Raw genomic sequence first — 23543 nt, forward strand, 5'->3', positions numbered from 1 at the left:
TTCTAGTGGCCTGAGCTAGGACCAGAGACTTCTCTGTGGAAGCTAATAAATGCACCTCCGGGATGGGAATTCATCCCAACTCTTTCTGGCTTAAACTTCTGCTCCCTGGACCTCACTCCCAAAGCCAAGATGCCCCAGAATCATCCATCCCAGAGAGAGCAAGCGGTGTTGTCCTTGCTTGATTGGCACTGTTCTGGTCCCTGGCATCAGGGGGATGATGTCTCCTCTCCTGGCACAACTGACCAAATAGAACATTCCAGAAAACACTCCCTTGGCCTGGCCTGGCCTTCTCAGGCACCCACACATGCATACACACCCTGGTCATCCCAGGAGGGCTCCTTTGCAGCCAATGTCACCTTCCCCCCTGGCGGTCCCTGCTCTCGCTGCTGTCACCATAGAGTAGCTTCCTCTGTTCTTCCAATTTTGTAAATAGAGTCGCACATACGTTTTCCTCAGTGTCTTTGGAGGCTTCTTGCTCAACCTAATGCTTTGAGACTCATCCAGATTGTTGCATATTTGGTAGTTCCTTTGTTTTTATCCCAAAGTAGCATTCCACTGTGTGGATGTACAATTAGTTTAAATTATAAAGACCAACAATATCAAGGATTGGTGAGCAAGTGGGGCAGCTGCTTTGCATTTTTAAAGTTAATTTATTTTTATTTTATACTTAAAAAAAAAACCATGGGACTTCCCTGGTGGTCCAGTGGCTAAGACTCCTTGCTCCCAATGTAGGGGGCCCGGGTTCAATCCCTGGTCAGGGAACTGGATCCCTCATGCATGCCGCAACTAAGAGTTCGCATGCCACAGCTAAAGACCCCGTGGCAATGAGGACCCGGGGCAGCCAAAATAAATAAATAAATATTTAAAAAAATAGCGTTTGCTTCTTAGAACAGTTTTGGGTTTATAGAAACATCGAGTGGCGAGTACAGAGAGTTCCCACGTGGCCTCGCCCCCCGCCCAGCTTCTCCTGTTATTAACACCTTGCATTAATGTGGTACATTTGTTACAATTAATGAACCTGCACTGACGCATCATAATCACTGAAAGTCCACAATTTACATGAGGGTTCACTCTTGGTGCCGTACTTGCTCTGGGTTTGGACAAATGTATATGGACATGTATCCACCATTACAGAATGATACAGAGCAGTTTCACTACCCTAAAAATCCTCTGTGCTCTGCCTACTCATCCCTCCCCACAAACCCTGGCAACCACTGATCTTTTTACTGTCTCCATAGCTTTGCCTTTCCTGCAATGTCCTAGAGTTGGAATCCTGCAGTATGTAAGGAATTTGCTGAGTTTGCACCTGAAACAAAGGGCCTTTTAGGGCGAGGCTGGGAGAAGGGTGGGGGAAGGACACGGTAGGTCCTGGGACGTGCCTGACCCCCTCTTTTCTCCTTTCCGCCAGGGCTCGCCAAGCCCATCGGTCTGGTGGAGGGGCCGGGCGGCCTGGGCCAGGGCGGCATGGCGGCCACACTGCGTGACAACAGCCAGGAGACAGAGGGCAAGTTCGAGGAATACGGGTACAACGCGCAGCTCAGCGACCGCATCTCCCTGGACAGGACCATCCCTGACTACAGGCCCAAAAAGTGAGTACGCGGCCCCTCCCACAGACACCTCTAGGCAGCCCCCCGCAGGCCTGGGCTCCTGGCACCCAGATGTCACAGGATCTGCTGGACAGGCAGAGCGGAGGGTGGGGGGCCCTCCGCATCCGTCTTCTGTTCTCCGGTTTCTCTGCTCTCGGCCATGGGCATCCTCTGCAGGTGCCAGTACAGGACTGAGGCTGCTCAGGGACGGCGCTGCCCAGGAAGCTGGGCCGCGCCATCGCCGATGCTCCAGGTGCCGCCACTTATACAAATGACACGAGTGACAAGTGACACAGCTTGAAGCATAGTCTCTGCCAAATGCGTTTGTCCTCCCGCTTTTGGTGCAGGAGCCGCGATGGTGGGTGGAGGTTCTGCTTGAAATTAGCATCGCCGTGTTCCATTTCGGTCACTTGCCTGTAACCCCTGTCCCCACCACTCCCAAAGCCACAGCAGTTGATTAGTCCGAAGAGTCAGACCCCTCGATGGTTGTGCCTTGCCTTCTGGTCACTCAGGACCCCTGGTCTCAGATCATTGCACCCTGTAGTAAAGCAGAGGCGAGACTGGAACAAAACTCCATGTTGAGTGGACCTCATTGCTTTAATAACTTCAGCCAAGCAGGGCGCCTGCACCCTGGACATGAAGCCAGGCTCCTTTCTGTGGCCCTGGCCACAGGAACTCAGCCTGCCGCTGGCAACCTTGAAAGCACTTTCCAGCAGCACCTTCTTCCTGGCAGGGGCTGCAGCTCTGGGCTGGGCTGGGCTGGGCAGCCGTGTGGTCAGAGTTGCCGCTCTGACTCCTGAGTCCGTGGAGAAGCCTTCAAGGAAAGGTGGATGGCGGGTGCGGGGGAGTGTCTACTTTAGCTCTTGTCTTGGTTTGCCCCTCTTCCAGTTGTGGCTTCTGAGATAGGACTCTGGTTTGGGAAGTGGTCCCAGAAGCCCTGGGAGGGGGTGGGAAGGCTGACAGGGAAGGGCCCGGAGCATGAGACGGTGCCTCATCGTGCGGGTACAGGTGGTCGGCAGCGGATCAGCTCCACTGGGGACACAGGGGGCTACGGAGCCGGCCTCGGGGCTACCCCAGCCCAGGGAGGACCAGGGAGCGGTTCTCACAGACTCCCTGTTCCTCCAAGCTTGAGGGCTTGCTGTGCGAGGAGTGAGGTGAGATGCCCAGAAACGAGTTTCTAGGGCGCTGGGGCAGGGCTGGCAGTGAGCGCGTGGCCGCCCCAGGGAGTGCTGGGGCCTGGGGCGCGGGGACCAGCGCGTCTGCCCAGGTTCCGTGTTCTAGCCGCAGCCGGGATGCGCGGTGGGAACTGGCGGGCCTGAGCTGCATAGTGGGAGGTTAGGCCCTCTGTGACTCCATTCCTGAGAAACCCCGCTCTGTCGCGTTATAGCCGGAGAGCCCGGAGCAGGCGGCTTCCCCTGCCTTGACCACGCGCTGCTCGTGACGGTGCTATTTTATCTTCATCGCATTTATCTTCATGGTTACCATTGATTTAGCATAAGTAGGGCTGCTTTCCATTTGCAGCGATGAAATAAATGTGCCGTTTTGAATTTTAAAAGGCCAATTTGGAGAAACATACAAAGTAAATAATAACGCAGGTGGTGCCGAGATGTGACGGCAGTCACGGACACGGACCTGAATGAGTCAGGTGCTCTGAGGGTGTGTGGGAGTGTGTGTGCACGCGTGTGCGTGTGCATGTGTTTGAGTGTGAGTCCATTTCTGAAAGCCCCCCTTGTGTCCTGACTTTTGGAGGATGAACTAAGTTGCCCACCAGCAGGGTCTGCACAGCTGCTGGAGTTTAGCTCTGAGTGCCTGGGCAGCCCTGGTGCGGTTCGGAGGACCCCCAAGGCCAACCTCGAGTTCAATAACTCACTAAAAGGACTCACAAGGCTCAGCAAAGCTGTTACACACGTGGTGCAGCTTGTTATCGCTCAAGGACACCAGGCCGGAGTTTCCAGCTGGCCCTCACGGTGGGGCTCACAGGGACGGTGCCTGATTGCCCCAGCAGCGAGGTGTGAGCACGCTATGACATATTGCCCGCCGGGGGCTCCCTTGAGCCTTGGTGTCTGGGTTTTTACTGGCTGACCTCAGTCTCCAGCCCCTGCAGAGGTCAAGCCGAGACCCCACATGAATCCCACTGTAGCAAAGACTACCTGGCACGGCCCCAGGCCTCCAGGTGAAGGTGACGCTCTCCTCAGGCAGGATGTGCCAAGGGCTCAGAGGTCACCTCCCAGGAGGTGCAGGGTGTGGACAAGCCAGACCCGCAGCCTTGAGCCCGTCCTGTGCACGTGGTACTAGTGGGGACACCTCAGCCGACTTGGCACGGAAGTGGCGCTGTGCTCCACCTTCCTGAGCCACGCGGCACATCGGGTCACAACACCCCGTCCCTGTGACTCCGGGGGTGCAGCCCCTGGACTTGGGTCGGAGGCAGTGCGGGGGCGTTCTCCTGCTGCGTCTCCTCCTTCACCTCATAGCACTTGTTGTCATAACTGAAGAAAGCCCCTTCTTGCCCTGTTTCCCAGAGATCGTGTTCTTTTGGTGGTTCTGTGGAACCCTCTAGAACCCCTCCAGGCTGCCTCTGCATGGCTGGACCCCTTGCCCAGTGGGCATTGGGCTTGAGTCCAGTCATGACCAAATTATGACGAAGCTGAAGCCTCTCTGTGACCCCCTGAATCCCCCCAGGGCCTGCTTTCAGAGCAGTCCCAGCCCACAGGGGTCAAGGCCAGCAGACCTCTCGCTGTCCAGCCCACCACCCCCAGCCCTGGACCAAGGGCAGGGGTCTCCCAACGGTCCTGCCGCATCTCCCAGCATCAGAGCAGCGGCGCTTACAGAACAGATGTGCGTCTGCGACAAGCAGACGCTTGTCATTCGCCTCCTCAAAATCCAGTTCTCTTTCTTTGGGGCAGTAGCTCCCTGTTTCCATGTGGGGACCCATGGAAACTTCCCACCCCTGCTGCAGGGTGGGTCACATGACCAGGGCTAAGCCAATCAGAGCTCACGGTCCACCAGCCACAGTGATTGGCTCAAGGAGATCACATGGTCTAGGCCAGTCCAGCGTGAGCCTTGGAATTACCTGAGGCCATGGGTGGGGGGAAATCAGGATTTTCCCCAAAAGTAAAACTGCAAGTTTAGGAGCCTGGGGATCTGCACTATCTTATCATCATGAGGGGAGAGCTTGAGCTCCCAGGGCGCAGTTGTGAAACCGAAGGAAAAAATCCAGTTGCAGGGCATGGCAGAGCTGGGAGGTGGGGAGGAACTGGGTTCCAGTGCTATGAGCACCTGGATCCAGCTGTCCCTGAAGCCACTTGCAACAAATTACAAATAAATTTAAAAAATAAGTCCTCTAGACTCCGCAGTAAATTAGTATACACACATACACATACATATTTTACATTTTTTGCTTAAGCGAATTTGCACTGGATTTTCTGCTTTTTAAGTCGAAAGGGCTCCACCCGATGCGTGTGGTGTGTCACCGCACACTCGCCTGTCCTCGGGAGCCCTCTCCTCCCATGTCTTGTTGGGCCTGGGATTTGCAGCAGGAGCGATTCTGGCTTTCGCTTTGAGGATTCAGATCCTCCGTAAGAAACCTCAGCCTGCCGAAATAAAAACTGACAGAGTGATCAACCCCAGTTGTCACTCTCACGTCACAAAAGAAGACATCTGGGCGAACTTGGAAAGAGCTGACCTTTACAATCTGCCTTAATTGATAGAAACCTGCTTTACAGAAACTCTGATTTGAAGGGGCAGAGCTCTCTGCCTCCCTGAATTAGAGAATGTGGATTTTATTTAGTTACTTACCTGGTTGTTTATATCCCATTTCTTCCCAAAAAAGAAACGAGGAGGCTTTGGCACCAGGCACATGTGCAGACCCCCCCTCCTACCCCCATGGGCGATGTGGCTGATGAATCAGAAGTGGAAAGGGGCCTTTTCCCACGCCCCTCCCCCCACGCCCCTCCTGTCCCGTAGGCTCTGCCCGGGGCCCCTCTGGAGCTTGTTGCCGCTGTCACTCAACCCACAGCTTCCCTCTGCGCTCAGGGGACTACATCACGGGGATTATTCAAAGCAGTGACAGCCCTCATGAGAGCCTCGCTTAAAACACGGGCTCCAGTCCCCCAGGGGCCTTTCTGACGAGGAACTGGGGTCTTCTCATGAGCATGATCAGGCATCCCATCTTCTATATTTGGAAATGAGATCTTCCCCGAACCTTAGTCCTCCAACAGGAATTCCCCTTATTGCCTACCATTCTGGGGACTGGGTTGGTAAGACTTAAAACCCAGTTTGAAACGGCTTAAGCAAAAAAAGGGAATTTATTGGCTCAGGCCCTGAAGGGTAGGCTTTCAGGCACGGCTTGATCTAGGGGATGCTGCTGTTAGCCACCAGCTCTGCCTGCCTTCAAGTCTGCCCTTGGGTCAGTCAGGATCCTGGAAGGAAATTGGTGACATCCTCAAGTGGGATGTGGGCAGAATCTAGGAACCCCACGAGGGATGTTGAGGCACCCAGGCAGTGCAGCAGTAGGTGAAAAAGCTGCTCAGTAAAATACAATATCCTTGCGCCTGATGTTCTGCAGTGGGCGGTGTCAGAAAACTTTTCCTGAAAAAGGCCATGTGTAAAAACCTCACTGTTTTTCTTTACTCTCACAAGACTGCCACACTCACAACACTTGTGACATCAGATGTGTGGGGCTTTCCCACACCAACCAATTCTCTGACACCAGCTGGGTGTCCTACACTTCGATTCAGTTCTGACACTATCTGCCTGGAGTCGGCATCAGACCCCGCATGTGCAGGGCTCAGATGCCAACCTCAGATCCAGGCTGCCCCGGCACTTCTGACCCCTGCTCGGCCTCAGACACTTGCTAGGACTGCTCACGAACTTAGGGAAACACTTGTGTTTCCTGGCCTGTTACAGAATGAAGACGTGATGAAGGACACGGGGTAAGAGCCAGACAACGAGCTGCACGGCGGGAGGCCTGGGAGGGCCCTGAGCACAGGAGCGTCTGTCCCCGAGGAGCTGGGGTACCCCACCCTCCTGGCACTGGGTGTGTTTGGGACCCCAGAAACTCTCCAAATCCCGTGCTTTAGAGGCTTTTACCGGGGCTTCATCACGTCGGCATGACCCAGAGGGTGGGGAGGAGGGGCTGAAAGCGCCAACTTCTAATAGTGGTTTGGTCCTTCTGGTGACCAGTCCCCAACCAGGAGCCCACCCAGAGTTGCCTCATTAGAACAAAACTCCCTCCGTCACCCAGGGACTCCCACAGCACTTCGACCACGCCCATCGCCCTGGGGGTTCCGAGGGTGCGGCTCTGTGTCTGAGAAGCGGGCGCAGGGACCAGTGCGTGTTTCTCATCACCTCATGAGCCAGAGAGCACACGTTTCAGGCTTTGGGGCCGTGTGAGAGCAGCCCCAGCCCAGCCAATAGCTACATGAACGGGCATGGCTCTGGCCCCAGAAAACTTTATTTGCAAATCCAGGAGGCAGCCTGGATTTGGCTGAACCCTGTTGTGTGGCGTGTTTTCCCCCCGAGTCTTACCTTCCTCACGTCACCCGGTGTGACAGATCGTATTTTCCAAAGGTGGATGCAGACCCCTCGTCTGGAACCTTGCCCCGTCCCCCTCGAGAGGTGGAGACAGTGTCCGTCCCCTTGCAATCAGGTGGGCTTTTGAGGCTGGTCATCCCATCGAGGAGGGCGGAGGTGAGCTGTGGAGCTTTAGGGCTCCCCGCCAGCCCGGCAGGGGCCCTGGACCAGGGGCCGCCACGCTGTGAGGAAGGCCCTGCGTGCTCCTGCAGGGCGTCCACGCGGCCGGGCCCTGAGAGCCGGCGCTCGGAGACCCCCCAGCCAGTGCGGCTGCCCCAGCTCCCGCGGGCCGCCTCAGCCCCACCCGACAGCCCGCCCCACAGTCCCTGACCCGGCGCTGCCAGCTGAGGCCTTCCAAGGGGCCGCGGCAGGAAATGAGATGCCGGCGATCCCGCGCGGAGGGTGCCCGGCGCCCGCGGGAGGAGGCCTGAGGCTGGCGCCGCCGCAGGCGACATGCGGGCTCGCGAGGCCCCGGGCGCTGGGCGAGGCTTCCGCTCCGCGAATAGCAGCAGCTCCGCGTTGTCACACATCGGTGGCCGTGCCTGGTGCTTAGGAGGCCCTCAGGAAATATTCGTGGAGGATTAAATGAGTAAATACATACATGCAAGCGCCGTCTATGCCCGTTTGAAGCCTTCAGAGTTTGGTTTCCTGAACAGCCTTTAGCCCCCGGAGCCCATCCCCCCAATCTGGCAGGTGTAGTCATCAGAAACACATGCGGGTGTAGGAGCGTGTGTGTGTGTGTGCAGGCACACGCGTGTGGACATGTGTTCCCACCTCAACTGGCAATTCCAGCCACTCTCAAACCAAAGTTCTCTCTACCTCTCTCCATTAGATACATTATAGATTTCCCTTTGTCTGGAGGTAGATAGCTTTTCTGACTAAGCGGTGGCTTTAATTATGCCACAAAGCACATAACAAAGATCTTGATTATTAAGACTGGCCCACGGGATGGCGGAAGGAAGACTGGCAAACCCAAATTAAACAGCATCATAAAAGTGAACGGCCTTGTCCGAGGTCCCGTCCTGCATTCCCGCGCGGTGCTGCCCCCCGCCTTAGGCGTTGGAGAAGTCTTAGCGCGTATAAATCGTCTCTGCTGCGCATGGCTTGGCGGTCAAGCGTAATGAGTGCGGATTTAGCGGATGGTGATCGCGAGGCACTGGAAGCAGGCGCCGCGTGCCACGTGCCAATCCGGCTCCACGTGGGGGCTCCGATGCCACCAGCATTGAGGGTCTGCAAGTGGAGGCAAGGGTCCCAGAGGATGGGACGGAAAGCACGGTGCTGTCCGGGAAACGTGCTGGTTCCTTTCCTCCTGCTGCAGCCGGTAGACGCCCTTCCCTTCCCACCAGCCCCAGGAGCTCAGGGAAGGAGATGCTTGGGGAGGGCGGGGGCCCCTCAGCCGAGCCTGCCCCTCAGCGTGGGATGCTCGCCGAGGGGAACAGACCCCACCCGCTCACCCTCCTGCGGGCCGGGCTCTTCTTTACAGCCAGCTGGTCCCCCTGGAGCAGGGTTGGAGGCTAACAAAGTCAGACAGGAAAATCGGAGGCCACCTGCCCCGTGGCTCCGTCTCAGCGGGGGATCTACTGGGATGGGGGATTCCACTCACGGGCCCCGTTGAGGGTCCACTCAATGTGGGGCTGCCCCAGATCCCGTCGGGGGCCGGACAAACAAATGCCGGGGTCCCGCCTCTCCCTTCCCTTCCACTGTGCACCCTAAGGGCTCACTGATGATCCCCAGGGCCCTGCTGGGGCTGCTGGGGCAACAGAAGACAGCTGCACTGAGCTGGACCCTGGCATGTGACGGGTCGTCGGCCTCTGGCCCAGCGACCCCAGGGACTGCCCTAGCGAGTGCCTGGAGGGCCTGGAGGTCACAGGCCCTGAAGGTCGCACACTTGGGCCCCGATGGACCTCACTGCCCAGGCAGAGACACTCCAGGTGGGCCCAGGGGTCCTCCGCAGCCCTGCACCCAGGGGTGGGTGGTCTGGCCACCCTTGCAGTCCACTCGCTCTCCTGGGCGCGGGCAGGCCTCCAGGCAGCCAGACGGCGACCGTGCCCATGAGCGCACGACCCCACGTGTTACTGTCCCACCGGGCTCCTGTGAGGGGGTTGTGTGAGGGGTCTTTCTGTGCACGGTCCAGTGTTCTGTTTCTGACCGGCTTTTGCTCTGAGCTCTGAGGGTGGCATGTGTGCTCATGTCTCCTTGAACGCGTGGTGCGGTGATTCTCACGCATCTCAGCCCAAGGGTCTCTCCAAAGGCGCGTGTGGGTCGCCCGCAGCTGTGAGCGAGGGCCTGGGTGTGGAAGAGTGAGTCCGAGATCTGTACTCACCCTTAGCTCCGCGCACAGGCTCCTCCAATAATTATGAGCCCTTAATGTCTCCACGGAGCGTGGCTGTGTGTAAGGTGCCCTGTGAGTGCACACGTGTGAATGCATCGTGGGCGTGTGTAACACGCGTGTGTACATCTATGTCGTGTGTGTGCAGTTGTATGCATGTGTATTTGCATAGTGTTTTACTTGTGTGCACGTGTGCTTGTGCACGTGTGTAGTATACGCACGTCTGGGTGCGTGCACGTACGTATTGTTTCTGGGAGGTCTTGCAGCCAGCTGCCGGGACGGATGGGTGGACTCAGGCTGCGAAAGACAAGATCCCAAAGCAGGAGGCTCTGGCGTTTCTCGTTGCTCAGGTGTCCTCCTCCCCACCTTCCCAAGCAGCCTCTCTTGTGCCGGCTTTCCGTGGGGCTGCTCTGTCTCTGTGCCCGTCAGCATCCTGCCTTGGGCTGGCAGGAAGGCCAGGCGTTGGTGTGGGATGCACTGGTCTGGGATTCCAGGCTCGCACCGATGTTCCCAAGAGGGCAGCAGCATGTCAACCCAGCAGGCAGATGCTGCCGCCAGGAAGGCATCCCCACTCCCCGGTGACGCGCTTCCAAGAACCCTCCTGACAGCGGTTCCCAGAAGCGTCCCTCTCGGTTTCCGATGGTGCAGCTTCCCGGGTCTGTGCTCAGCCCAGACCCCTCTCCTCTGGCAGGAGATGGATGTGTGTCCTGTTGTCACAGGCAAAGCTTGCTGCCCCCCGGGAGGCCACTGCCACTTCATCCCCTCTCCATCCTGCGTTTATTTCTCCAGCGGCACAAAGGGCGTCCCCATAAATTTCCATCAGTGTCGCTGCCATGGCCCCGTTTCCCGGAGGCCAGCTGGGACGCGGCATGCGACACATTCCAGTCACGACCTCGGAAGTGGCTTCGAGAGCTCGTAACCACGCCTGCTGCTCTGTGGGTTTATAAATCCTCTGCGAAACGGCTTGGTGCTTGAGGATGTCCTGCTTCTCTGGCTCCAGATGGGACATGCGGAGCCGAGCCAGAGCCTCTCTGGGGCCCGCAGCCCAGCCCCTCCTCCGGCCTTGACCTGATGGGGTGGGCGTGAAGCCCGCCAGCCTGTGGGAAGCGTCCAGCGTGTACCCAGCACCGTGCAGGACAGCGTGTGTCCAAGAAAAGGACAGAGCCGCCGGACTTTGGGGAACGTACCTGTCCTGGTTACGATTGCTGCTTAGTCAGCTGCGTTAAACCACGTTTTAATGGACTGAGAGGCAGGAGGTCAGACGGGGTGCAGGGGGAATAGCCTCTCTGAGCAGTACTTCCTGAGACCTCAGCTGGGAAGGTGTGATGGGGGGTGCTCAACGGCGGGGGCTGGAATCATCTGGGGGGGCCATCGTGCACACGCCTGGCAGCAGATGGACGGTCCACCCGAGCACCCACACGGGGACCCTTTGTGTGGCCTGGGCTTCCTCACAGCGTGGCGGCCTGGGCAGAGTCCGGTTGCCTCTCTGGTGCCACATGGCCCCGGAACAAAGTCCCAGCACACGAAGCCTTGTTGCTCTTCGTGACTCAGCTCAGAAGGCACGTAGCGTCCCTTCCCTGTATCCTGTTGGTGAGAGGCGGCAGAGTTCACTGTCGTTCAAAGGGAGGGTGGCAAAGTCCCAGGGGACTTGGGGGCTGTTGTTGCAGCATCTTTGGAAAGCGTGATCTGCCACAGCACCCATCTCGGACTGTCGTGCAGTGACGTCTGAGGGTACAAGGGCTAGATGACATTCCGAGGGAGGAGTGGGATTCCTCTAAAAAGAATGGATGTTCTGTGTCACTGAGAATGCTTTCAGATGAAAAACCTAGCAAGTCTGAAGTGGCTGCAACAATACTGGGATTCCTGATCTCAGATAGTGAGAGGTCCACAGCTCGGGGTTGGGGGGTAGAGTTGTTCATTGGTGGTTCAATGACATCATCAGGGACCTGGGCTCTTCCCAACTCTCTGCTCTGCCACGCTCAGTGCATTGGGCTTATCTCCTCATGGTCACAATATGGTTGCCATAGCTCTCAGCATCACGTCTTCACAGGTCAAATTTCCAAAGGGCTAGAATAAATATGTTCCTACACCTTGTCCCTCTTTAAGAACAGAGAAATCTTTCCCAGAGCCCCCTGCAGACATCCCCTCATGTGTCCTGGGTTGTCTGTGTGTCTCACCTTGCACCATGGAAGGCAAGGATGTTTTCCTGCTCCTTCTCAGAGCCCCTCCAGTGTTTAGTTTGCTCAGTCTTTGCCTTTCAGGATGGCAGGGACACCCAAGTCTCAAAGAATGGGGTTTGCCGAGAAGTTAGCTGAGGAGGTTGGCAGTTGGCTCTCTCCTCCTCTCGAGGCAGCCGAGGTCCCAAGCTGGGACTGTCTGTGTCCTAGACAAGGACAGGGTTAGGATGAAGCAGCTGGTGTCATCTCTACCAACAATGTGAGAAAGCCCCCAGCTCGCCTGGACGGGGATGTCCTGAGACAGGGTGTGCAATGGCCAAGGCAGTGGCCAGACTAACCTCTGTGAGCACTGGACCCACTGGTCCCCTGTCTTCCCCTCTCGGCTTGGTCTGGGACTCTGGGGTGCGGCTGACTGGGCAGACCCCTCCTGAGGGGCATTCGCAAGTGTGTCCCTTCATCATGCACATGTCAGGACCTGTGCAGGATCAGGACTGACAGAAGATCCATTTCAAATTGGCTTAAGCTGGAAAAAGAGAGAAAAAGGGAGAAACAGGGAGAGAATGTATTATTCCTGCAACTACAAAGTCTGGAGGAAGCACTGGCTTCATGTAGACTTGGATTTGAGGTTCATCTGATGTCATCTGGACCTGGCATCTCACCATCTCTCTGCTCTGCTATTGGCCTCATTGGCTTCATCCTGACCACTGGATGCAAGATGGATGCAGCTGCTCCAGCCTTACATCCTATCTCCCCAAGGCCCCAGCCAACCTCTCCATGGCTCTGACTGTGTGTCTGTTCCTGAGCCTATTGCTGAGCTGCCTGGTTCACACCCAGTCACGTCCCCCCCACCCCTTCATCCAGGGGCTGGGATTCCACCCAGTGACTTAGAGTATGACAGTAGGGGGTGAACCACACATGTTATGGGGGACAAGGGAGAGACTGAGCAGGACCACAGCAGACGTCCACAGCCTGAGGCAGGATGGACAGGACTCCGGCTGGAGTTCGATTTTCAGGGAGAGGAAGGCACCTAGGGAGGGTTGCACTCCAGCTAACATTAGTCACCGGGCACGCTGGGCTGGGTGCCGGGAGCCTCATGATGCTGGAACGGTTGCCAAGTTCCAGCCCCCCCAGGGCCAGACCCCAGATCCTGGACCAGGGCTTCTCACCGGGCGATTTCGCCCCGGGGCACATTTGGAGATGTCCGGAGGCATTGGGGGTTGTCTCAGCCTGGGTGGGGGCCAGGCATGGTGCTAAGCACACACAGGACGGCCGCCACACAGAGGATGATCCGAGTTATCCAGCCCCCAGAGTCCACAGGGCTGAGACTGGGAGACCCTGGTCTGGATGGAGTAGACGTGGCTCAGCCAGGACTGGAGAGACCCCCAAATAAGGCAGATGCCCCAAGCTGGGCGGGGGCACAGCCCTGTCAAGGGCTCATGGGTGTGTGTGCTGTGTGTGAGTGTGGGCATGCATGTGCCCATGTGGTGTGTGTACGTGCACATGTATCCTCAAATTCAGCTCGAGGCTCAAGTTTAGACTTTTAACGTTTCCCTCACACAAAATTACTCAGAGTTCCGACACATGTTGCAGCTTTAAATGTGCACCTCATGCCCCACCTTTGATTCCACCAGGAGCTGTGAATGGAAGCTTCTTAGATGTTGTGGATTGAAGCCCATGGAGTGTCTGCCGTTCTAGATGCCGTGAAGCAGTGACCAGACAAACAGGAGGCCCTGCCTGGGGGCTCCCAGCCCAGGGTAGAAAGAGCAGAAGAGCAGTCAGTGACGTGGCCGCGTGGGGGAGACGTGTGCCGAGCAGGAGAGGGCGTGCAAAGGCCCTGAGGCAGGAGCGGGCCTGGCGTGCTTCTGGAAGCACTGGGGCCACTTGGGGCCATTGAGTGAGCCAGAGGAAACAGACAAAGAGGTCAGGTCAGAGAGGGTCCAGCTCGCACATCCTAGAGACCGTGCCCTTTCTCAGCGGACGGTGAGCGCATCCAGGAAGGGGGTCAAGGGAGAGGCGGGGGAGACCACAGTCAAGGCCAAGGCTTTGCCAGAGCAGGCGGGCCAGAAAAGGACCGGGTTCATCGCTAAGGGGAGCAGGTGGGGGGCAGCAGGAGGGAGGGCTCGGGGAGATGTCGTCTGGTTCTCTCCTGACCTGTACCTGTTAGCTCCAAGTTTGAATGTAGAAATGTTACTCGGTTAAGTTGAAATCTTTAAAGTGTATCACGCGTCTTCCTTCAGTTTTACAGTGAACCAAGAGCCTCGGCTTGTGGGAGCGCTCTGGGTCTCCCTCCACCTCCGGAGGCTCTGGGAGGGGGCGATGGGGTCCTCCTCCCCCAGTACCCGAGTGCCTCTGTCCCGGCCTCTGCCCCACTCCTGGGGCCCACCCTGGCTCACCAAGTTTACAAGCTCTCAGAGCCACCCTCTTGGTGAACTCTGATTCTTTCCAATCACCATAAATGTGGTTTTTTTTCTGTCGGACAGGAACGGGGCTTTCAATTACAGAGGAAAACCCTCTGGTTCCGCTTAGACCAACTTCTTCCAGGGCTGCAGCGTGGCGGTCAGTTTCGTTTCCCCCACCCCACTGAGTGCCCCCCGGGCTTCAGCTCAGGGACAGTCCCTGCAGGGTGGGGAAGACACTGAGCCCTGAAGCTGAGGCCGATTCAGGGGCAGAAGGAAACCCGGAAACACAGCACCTCCTGCCCGGAGGTGGGAGGCAGGGATATCGTGGGACAGTCCCACACAGCGGCCACCGGAGCTTGTGCGGGTGCAAAGGCGGGACAGGAGGACTCCGGCCTAAGGTCAAGTCCAAGTGCGCTACTGGCCAGGTGCCTGGGGTCAGAGACTGTAAAGGAAAGCTCAGGGGAGGATGGTAATCGCCTTTGTCTTCAACGGGGTTTCAGGTGTGGATTTCTTACTTCCTCACTGACGTCATACCTACCTGTGTGTGAGGGACACCCCCTTCGATCCGCTCAATATTTATCGATTGATTCTTGTTTTTTTTGCCTGCGCCACTCGGCTTGCGGGGTCTTAGTTCCCCCACCAGGGATTGAACCCGGGCCACAGCAGTGAAAGCACCAAGTGCTAACCACTGGACCGCCAGGGAACTCCCTCTGCTTGATATTTAACACAACCAATTTTTTTTTCAACTGAGAAGGGGATTATATTATAAGGAAAACAGATTATTTTTATGCAAATTTGTGCTGGACAAAAATGAGCCATGTATATTGCACGATTTCTAATTTAAACAACCATTTGTAAGCTGCACATGTTTATGACGGGAGTGATTTGTTACGTGTAGGTGAACAGAATAAAGTGAGGCAGTGCATCGCCCCATGGGAGACGTGCCCACACACTCCTGCCGCACTGGACGGCCCCGGTCCTAGCCTGGCTGGGCCCTCCTGAGCCTCTGGGTCTCGTTAGGGGCTGAGCTGTGTCCCCCGACCCCAATGCACAGGTTGAAGTCCTGAGCCCAGGACCTCAGGATGTGACTGTGTGTGGAGACCGGGCCTTTACAGAGGTGACTGAGGTAAAAGGAGGCCATAGGATGGGTCCTCATCCCACAGGACTGGTGTCCTTAGAAGAGGAGATGAGGACACACACACGCAGGGATGACCACGTGAGGACACGGGAGCAGACGGCCGTCTGCAAGCCCAGGAGAGAGACCTCAGGGGGAGCCAGCCCTGCGACACCCCGATCTCGGACTTCCCGCCTCCAGGATGTGGGACCATAAATGTCTGGGTGTTTGCTTTGGCGGCCCTAGCAGAATGATGCAGGTCTGGGCTCCCGGCACCTCCCCGCGGCTCCCCCCGGCCTGGTCTGAAGACACCTCCCCATCCCGGCACTCTTGACCCCATCGCCCCGTTTTGTCACTCCACAGGCCCATCCACTCTGAAGTCAGATCCTGCTTCCTTGCTTCTCCCCGGTGCCCCACCGGTGGAAGCTGTGCGGGCAGGCACACCCTTGTCCTGCCGAGCCCTGCCCCCAGCCCCTGGAAGGGTGTCTCGTGCGTGCTGTATCCCCGGGAGATGGCTGTGGACGCTGGTGCCTTCTCCACGGGCAGCAGGAGTTGGCTCTTACTGGTTGGAAGCCCTTAGGACAGACCCTCGTGGCCCAGTGGCCAAGCCCGAGAGGTCCATGGCCTCGTGACCCGGTCGTGGAGGGAGAGGAAGGGGGTGACGGCGCCCATGCCCCCCAAGTCCACCTGCCTCCTCCGCGCCCTGGACATGCGTGGAGGTTCCTGCTGAGGCGAGGTGCTTCACATTGAGACGGGGTGGGGGGACCCACGAGTGTCAGGACTTGGCCCTGTGTGGCAGCCCGTTCACTCACTCTTGTTCTTTCTTCCCCTTGTCAACAAACGCTCATAAGCCCTACTGCGTGCGCAGCTCTGGGGTCTTGGGGTACGGCGGTGAAGGAGCAGCTCTTGGGGGGCCTGTGATGGGGGGTACAGAGACCCTAAAGAAGCCGCGTGAGGACGCCTGAGGATGGTGAGCTGGGGAGAAGGCACAGGAGGGCAGAGACCAGGCCTCTGGGGCGGGGGAGGGGCGGGGCACTGCAGCCCCTCCCCCAAAGGCACCTGCGAACTTGTCCTTCCCGTATGCAGCTGCAGCCACAGTCTCTCTCAAGATGTATTTCCTTCCTCAAGGTGGTGTTTTTCCTGTTTTACACAATTTGCAAGTTCATGAAAATTATGCATTCTAGCTTTTTTCCTCTACAGAAAAATGGAGTGAAGTTTTCTTGTCAGAAAGCATTTTTCTGAGTAATGAAATCTCCCCAGCAGCACTGCAGCCCATATCAATGCGACAGTGACGCAGGGCTCTCGTCCATCTTGAAGTCAGTCTGGCGCTCAAACCCCAGCTCTGCGCAGGGGCTGGAGGGCAGCCTGGAAGGGTGGGCAGGAACACCACCTCTGCCTGAAGCTGGTGGCTCGGGTCCGGCTCTGACGCCAGCGCGCACTACGGAAGCGGGGAGTTACCCGCCAGGAGCCTCATCTTCAAAACGGGGATGTTAGGTTCCTGTTAGGGTGGCTCGGGGGGGCAGAGCGCGTGCTGTGTGCTGGGGGCCCTCAGCTGTTGCTATCATCCTGATTGGTTGTCGTCATGATTGATTATCAACTAGTATTAGTTATTATCATGATTGGTTATCGTCTGTATCAGTTTTCATCACTATTATTTATCACCATGATCAGTTGTCCTCATGATTGGTTGATATAGTTATTGTTTATCATGATTGGTTATCCCCAGTACTGGTTATTTTTCTCAGACAGCTCTGGCCCACGTCCATCCTCAGCCCCCGATAACTGCAATAACCTCCCCACCTTCAAATAAAACTCTTTCTCCAACTGACTATGGGCTAAGTTGTGTCCCCCAAAAGATATGTCCAAATCTACCCCCCAGGACCTCAGAATGTAACCTGATTAGGAAATGGGGTTGTAATTAGTTAAGATGAGGTCATACTGGCGCAGGGCGGCCACTAAGCTAATGACCTTATGAGAACAGGAAGCACATGGGCACACAGGAGAAGCCTGTGATGGGAGCGAGCCCTTCCCAGTGTGGGCCCCATGGGACTGCCCGGGTCACACGCCCACAGACATGGCCCTGCCTGTAAAATCCCTGCTTCATAAAAATCTAAGGTTTTCTATTCTCCAAATACATGACCACTTTCTGTAAATGTCCTATGGGCATAAGAAAAAAAATTTTCCGAGAAGGAATTAGAGGATTCGTTACGTAATTCCTTCATGGTCTTACTTTTTCAGTCTGCCCAGTCTGAAGGTGATGCACGCTTGTAGACTTTTCTAGTAGTTTTTCCTTTTATACCCAGCTGCCAGGTCACTTTGTGATAATGGTTTATAACTAGTCTACCTCCTTCATCCTATGTGATATCTGTGCTGAATTTCTGGTTTGGGGGGGGTGGTATTTGTCTGGCATCCCTTTCTCACTTGATTATATTTCCAATCTTTTTTAAAAAAAATCACTCCTGGACTTCCCTGGTGGTGCAGTGGTTAAGAATCCGCTTGCCAATGCAGGGGACATGGGTTCGAGCCCTGGTCCGGGAAGATCCCACATGCCGCAGAGCAACTAAGCCCATGCGCCACAACTACTGAGCGTGTACTCTAGAGCCCACGAGCCACAACTACTGAAGCCTGTGTGCCTAGAGCCCGTGCTCCGCCACAAGAGAAGCCACCGCAATGAGAAGCCCGCACACCGCAATGAAGAGTAGCCCCCGCTTGCCGCAACTAGAGAAAGCCCACACGCAGCAGTGAAGACCCAATGCAGCCATAAATAAATAAATAAATAAATTTATGAAATAAGTTAATTAATTAATTTAAAAAATCACTCTATTTGAACTGTATTTATTGTAAACCGCGCACAGCAGAGCTGTGTGTGACTGAGTGAATGTGTGCATGTGTAAGTGTGCTTTAGTGTGTATGTATCTAACTTCATTGAAAAGCCTCTGCCACTTTAAGGAGAGAGTAAGTTTATTTACATTTATTGTAGCAGCCAACGTACTTGATTGGGTGCCTTCTGTCTTACTTTATTTTTCGTTCCTTCCCATTTCTCTATTTTTGAGAGCTCCCTTTGCCCCTTGTGAATGTATTCCACTGTATTATTACACTAACAGCCACCCACTGGCCTCATCCCACACCCAACATGGAATATTTTGCTTTCCCTGCCCCCCATCTTTTCCCTCCCACAACCCTACAGCCAAGATAAGCCCTTTGGAAGAAGATACTTCATCCTTCTATTTCAGCCTCGATGCTAAGGTTAGGTGGAGGCCACGATTAGGCTGTCCCACGCAGACATCTCTCCTGCTTCAACAGGCCTCGTCTGGCACTAGTGCTCCGCCCTCCTGGGCAGCCCCGCACTGTCTACTTAGACCCCACTTCAGGGGACGGTGCCCGCCGAGTGCAGGACCCACCCAGTAGATACCGCCTGCTCCATGACCACCCGGCGCTCAGACAGAGCTGGGCGTCAGGAGCTGACGAGGGCTCTGGGCTGGGGCTCTCTCCCAGACCCTCCACTGGACTACGCCGTGAGATGACCACCATTCCTTTTATCTCTCTTCCACGCCTTCCAAGGGCGTCAAGGAAAAATGCTCCGTGTGATCCCGGTGGGACTTTAACCCCTTACAAGTGCAAGTTCCCTGCCTTCCTGCAAGGAGACAGCAGGGTTCAGGCTCAGAGCCTTGAAGTCCAGAGCTTCCGAGACAAACGTCATCGTGCTGTTTCCCTCACTGCGCTCGGTCCTTTTCCATCTGTGGCATTGCTGTTGCTCTTCCGTTGGTAGCAGGATTTAGAACTGGTCCCAGTGGGCATCCTGCGGGGGCACCAGGCTCCCACCTCCCCATCACATCTCGACACTGACCACTGCCCCCAACCCCGCCTCTCCCGCAGGTGCAGACAGATGACCTACTCGGACGACCTGCCCCAGATCTCCGTGGTGTTCATCTTTGTCAATGAAGCCCTCTCGGTCATCCTGCGCTCCGTCCACAGCGTGGTCAACCTCACGCCCTCCCAGCTCCTCAAGGAGGTCATCCTGGTAGACGACAACAGTGATAATGGTGAGTGGGACCAGCCCGGCCCCCCGCGAGGGAAGCATGTCAGAGCCCTGGAGGCCAGAAGTCTGAATTCGGGCTGTGAGTAGGGCCACACTCCCTCCAGAGGCTCCAGGGGAGGGTCCTTCCTGCCCCTCCCAGCTTCTCCCGGCTGCCGGCATCCCTGGTGTCCCGGGCTTGGGGCCACATCCCTCCCACCTCTGACTCCATCTTCACAAGGCCTCTTCCCGGTGTGTCTGTGTCTCTCCTCTTCTTCTAAGAACACTTGTCCTTGGATTTAGGCCCCACCCTAATCCAGAAGGTTTTCATCTCAAGATCCTGAACCAGTTATATCCACAAAGATCCTATTTCCACTTGAGGTCTCATTCTGAGGCTCTGGGTGGGCCTGAGCTGTGGGAGGGTGCTATTCCGCTCCTCCAGCCAGAAAGGCCCCCAGAGTGCTGAGTTCTCCCATATGCTAACCGCACCTGGACAAAGCTCCAGTGGGAGCCTTGCTGGTGGGGAAGCTGGGCTGGCGCTCACGGCAGAACCTGGGCCCTTGGCGTGGCCCTGTGTCAGCCCCAGTCCAGCCCAGCACGCTGTCCACACCCAGCAGGCACCGGGGCTCCGGGCCCCTAACAGGCGTCCGGAGGTGCCCCGCCTGCCCGCGTCTGCGGTCCCCACGCCGAGGTCCTGGTGCGCTGAGCTGGGCCTGCCGGTCCCTCCTCGTCCCCAGTCTCTCCCATCACAGCAGCCTCTCCTCCTCACCGCGGGAGTCGGGGGGCGGGTGGAGGGGAGCGGGGAGAGGCCTCCCAGAGCCCTCCAGGACGGCAGAGGTGCCGCCCTTGGGCCTGAAGGAGCTCCAGCCCTGCGTGTGCTCTGCGTCTACGCCGGGGAGAGCCCCGCGTAGAGCAGGGAGCGGGTGGCTGGCGCCGCCCCGCGGGGCCCTGGAGAGGGCGGGACAGAGCACGGGGAGGCTGCTCCAGGAAGCCCTGGCCGCTGCGGCTGGGGGCACCCCTGGGACCAGGGCTGCCCTCACAGGAGTGCCCACTGGAGCCTGGTGATATTGGGGGGTAGGGATGGGCGGTAGGCGTCTTCTGCAAGAAGCCCGCTCGGCCGAGGCGCAGGGGTACTGACCGAGGCCCAGGAGCCAGGATCGGGTTCCAGTCCTCGGCAGCCCTCCTGCTCAGCCCTGAGCCCATCCCTCCTCCCCACCCCTGCCCTCACCCCCCGGGACCGGCCAAGGATCCCCCACGGGGCTCGGAGCTCCTTTCCCACGCCTGTAACTGTCCTCCGCTCTGCCCCGCCGGCTCTGCATCCCCGTTACGGCCCACGTGTCAGCTCCGCAGACAGGCCGCCCCTGCACCTGCCCAGCCAGCCCGGAGAAGTTCCCACCTCACTCAGATGCCCCTCCCTTTTCCCCTTTTTCTTTCCCTACCGACTAAAGTCTGTTATTACTGTGGCTTATTTTGTGGCTTGCACTTTTGGCCATTGGGAGCTTCCTCACGTAGACGCCTGTGCCCTCATCAGTTTTTTAATATTTTACTGAGTTGAAATTCTCACAACATAAAATTAACCATTTACAGAATAAGTGTAGAGTTCAGGAGTATTAAGTACATTCACATCATTGTGCAACTCTCACCATCATCATCTCCAGAACATTTTCACTTTCCCAAAGTGAAACTCTGTCCCCATTAAACACTAACTCCCCACCACCCTCCCCCAGCCCCTGGCACCCAACACCCTGCTTTCTGTCTCTGTGGATTTGTCTGCTCTAGGGACCTCATATAAGTGGAATCACACAGGATTTGTCAACTGGCTACTGGCTTATTTCACTGAGCATAATGTCCTCAAGTTTATCCACGTAGTTACATGTGTCAGAATCCCCTCCTTTCTCAGGCTGGATCATGTTCCACTGTATGGATGGACCACGCTTTGTTTATCCATCCGTCTGTCCATGGACTGCCTTCCTTTTTACAGCTGAGTAACTCAGCCCCGTTTTCTCCTGTCTTTATAACACGTGCCTCCGTCTGAATCGGTCAGGCTTGATTGTTCATTGTCTCTCCCGCTGGAATGCAGCTCCATGAGGTGGGCTCTTATCTCTCCGCGGTCCCCCCGGCACCCCGAGCCCACACCCAGCAACGGTGGGTCCTCCTGAATGTTTATGAAACATGGATCCAGGACACACAACGACCGTGGGTCTCAGTGACCGCAGGCCCTCCCGAGGTGTCACGCCCGAAACATCTCTGTGTCCCCCGCAGTGGAACTCAAGCTCAACCTGGACCAGTACGTCAGCAAGAGGTACCCGGGCCTCGTGAAAATCGTCCGAAACAGCAGGAGAGAAGGCCTGATCCGGGCTCGGCTTCAGGGCTGGAAGGTCGCCACGGCCCCTGTCGTGGGCTTCTTTGACGCCCACGTGGAGTTCAGCATGGGCTGGTAAGGGCGCGGCTGGGCCCTGGGCGGGGTCGGCGGGGTCTGCTGGCGCCTGCAGGACCCCCGCAAAGAGGATGAGCCTGGCAGGGCCGGGGGCAGCTGAGTCCAGCCACACGGCCACTCCACGTCCAGCTCCTGAACCCAGAACCCTGTTTGTGATGCATATACATGAAGATTGATCTGTATCCCCACCTTATCCCCAGAGGAATTTGAATTGGCCAGTCATTCCAGCAGGTGACAGTCAAGTGAGGCTGCTCATGTGACCTCAGGCCAGGGGAACACACAAGGCTGGGGGCAGTTGCTGCATGGACACGTGGTCTGTAGGGTCTCAGTTAATGGAGACCTAAGTCTAGGGCACAAGTTGGAAGCAATTTCTCATCCTTACAGAAAATTCTAGATCAAAGCGTCCACCCATTTTCTCCCACCCATCCATGCAGGGGTGAGGTGGGCTTCTAATGAGAAACCTAGCGGGGGATGTGGCCGGGGAGCAGCAGGGATACCTCGGTGACCCAGGGGCACCTGCGCGGGATGATCTAGAGGCGCCCCGGGGCCCGCCCCGCAGGAAGGCTGCGGCACCTGTCCTGGCTTTGTGTTTGCCCCGGGGAGGCAGGGCCCCTGCAGGTCCTCAGTACTCAGCGTGGACCCCAGACCAGCAGCATCTGCAGCCCCCGAGAGCTCGCAGGATATGCAGCTCTGTGTGACCTACGGTCTCTGGGTGGGCCCAGGGGTCTGTGCTCCGCCGCCCGGGACTCTCACGCGGCTGTGCCCGAAGGCGGCCAGTGAGGCCTTACGAGCAGTCATCTGTCCAGCAAAGCATCCACATCCAAAGGGGAGGCGGGCATCCACACGGGGCGTCAGAGCTGGGGTTGGCCCTGGTGCCTCTCTCCAGACCCTGTGGTCCCTAGGGCGGCCGTGAGCCGATGTTCTCACAGCAGGTGCCTGAGGATGTGTTGCTAGAACAGCAGGATGCGCCTCAGAGTTTTCTGGAAAGCGCCCACTGGGCCCTTGGCACGCTTCCTTATTTTCCTCTCTGGTGCCTGCGTCTGGGAGGCGCCACGCCCCGCCCCCGGCAGCCCTCGCTCCCGCCGGGACCTGCAGTGGACGCGAGAGGAATAAATGGCAGCAGGCGGGGCGGGCAGAGGGTGACATCCCGCGGGAAGGCTCCCGGCGCGCAGGACTGCGGCGTGACGCTCGGCCCGCCAACGTGACGCGAGGGGTTGAGCCCCCGGCGGGGGGCGGGGACCTCAGTTTCCTCCGTGCTGAGTGGGGATGTTAGAAAGTGGGATGGTTGCCAGGGTTACACGTGAGTCACACCCCGCACCCGGCGGCGCCGGCTGCAGCGCACGGGCCTCAGGCAAGTGCCTAACGGGGACTGCAGACCAGGACCCCAGGGGACCACCTGTGTTGCATGAGCGGCTGGAGGGAGGGTCACCCAGTGCGTGAGCGTCCTGGGGCTGCCATAATGAATGACCAAAGGCCGGTGGCTCAAAACAACAGAAATTCAAAATTCAAAGTCAAGGTGCGGGCAGGCCTGCACTCCCCCCGAAGCTCTAGAGGAGGAGCCGCCCGCCTTCCCAGCTCTGGGGGCTCCAGGCGCCCAGGGCTGTGGCCACGTCCCTCCATCCCCACCTCTGTCATCACGCTGCTTCTCCTCTGTGTCCGCATCTCAAACCTCCCTCTCCTTTCTCTTAGAAGGAGGCGTCTTGCATTCAGGGCCCAGCCCAATCCAGGCTGATCTCATCTTGGGCTTTTTAACTGAATTACATCTGCAAAGACTCTATTTCGAAATAAGGTCCCATCCCAGGTTCCAGATGGACAAATCTTTGTGGGAAGACACCGCTCAACCCTCTCCCAGCTCCTGGCGGCTCCAGGAGTCCCTTGGTTTGTGGCCACATCCCTCCAATCTCTACCTCCGTCT

At 57.2% G+C, this 23543-nt stretch overlaps 1 protein-coding gene across 1 annotated transcript in view; it reads left to right on the forward strand.

Annotated features, from left to right (window-relative positions):
• The window catches only part of GALNT9 (polypeptide N-acetylgalactosaminyltransferase 9), a 94490-nt gene that overhangs the window by 23009 nt on the left and 47938 nt on the right, over positions 1 to 23543 (forward strand). The window contains exons 2-4 of the mRNA XM_036823794.1: positions 1409 to 1589; positions 19053 to 19219; positions 21454 to 21628. Coding sequence (XP_036679689.1) covers positions 1409 to 1589; positions 19053 to 19219; positions 21454 to 21628 — 523 coding nt within the window. The remainder of the gene's footprint in view (positions 1 to 1408; positions 1590 to 19052; positions 19220 to 21453; positions 21629 to 23543) is intronic.

Source organism: Balaenoptera musculus, chromosome 14 (genome assembly GCF_009873245.2).
Source record: "Balaenoptera musculus isolate JJ_BM4_2016_0621 chromosome 14, mBalMus1.pri.v3, whole genome shotgun sequence".
In the NCBI taxonomy this organism is placed as follows: Eukaryota; Metazoa; Chordata; class Mammalia; order Artiodactyla; family Balaenopteridae; genus Balaenoptera; species Balaenoptera musculus.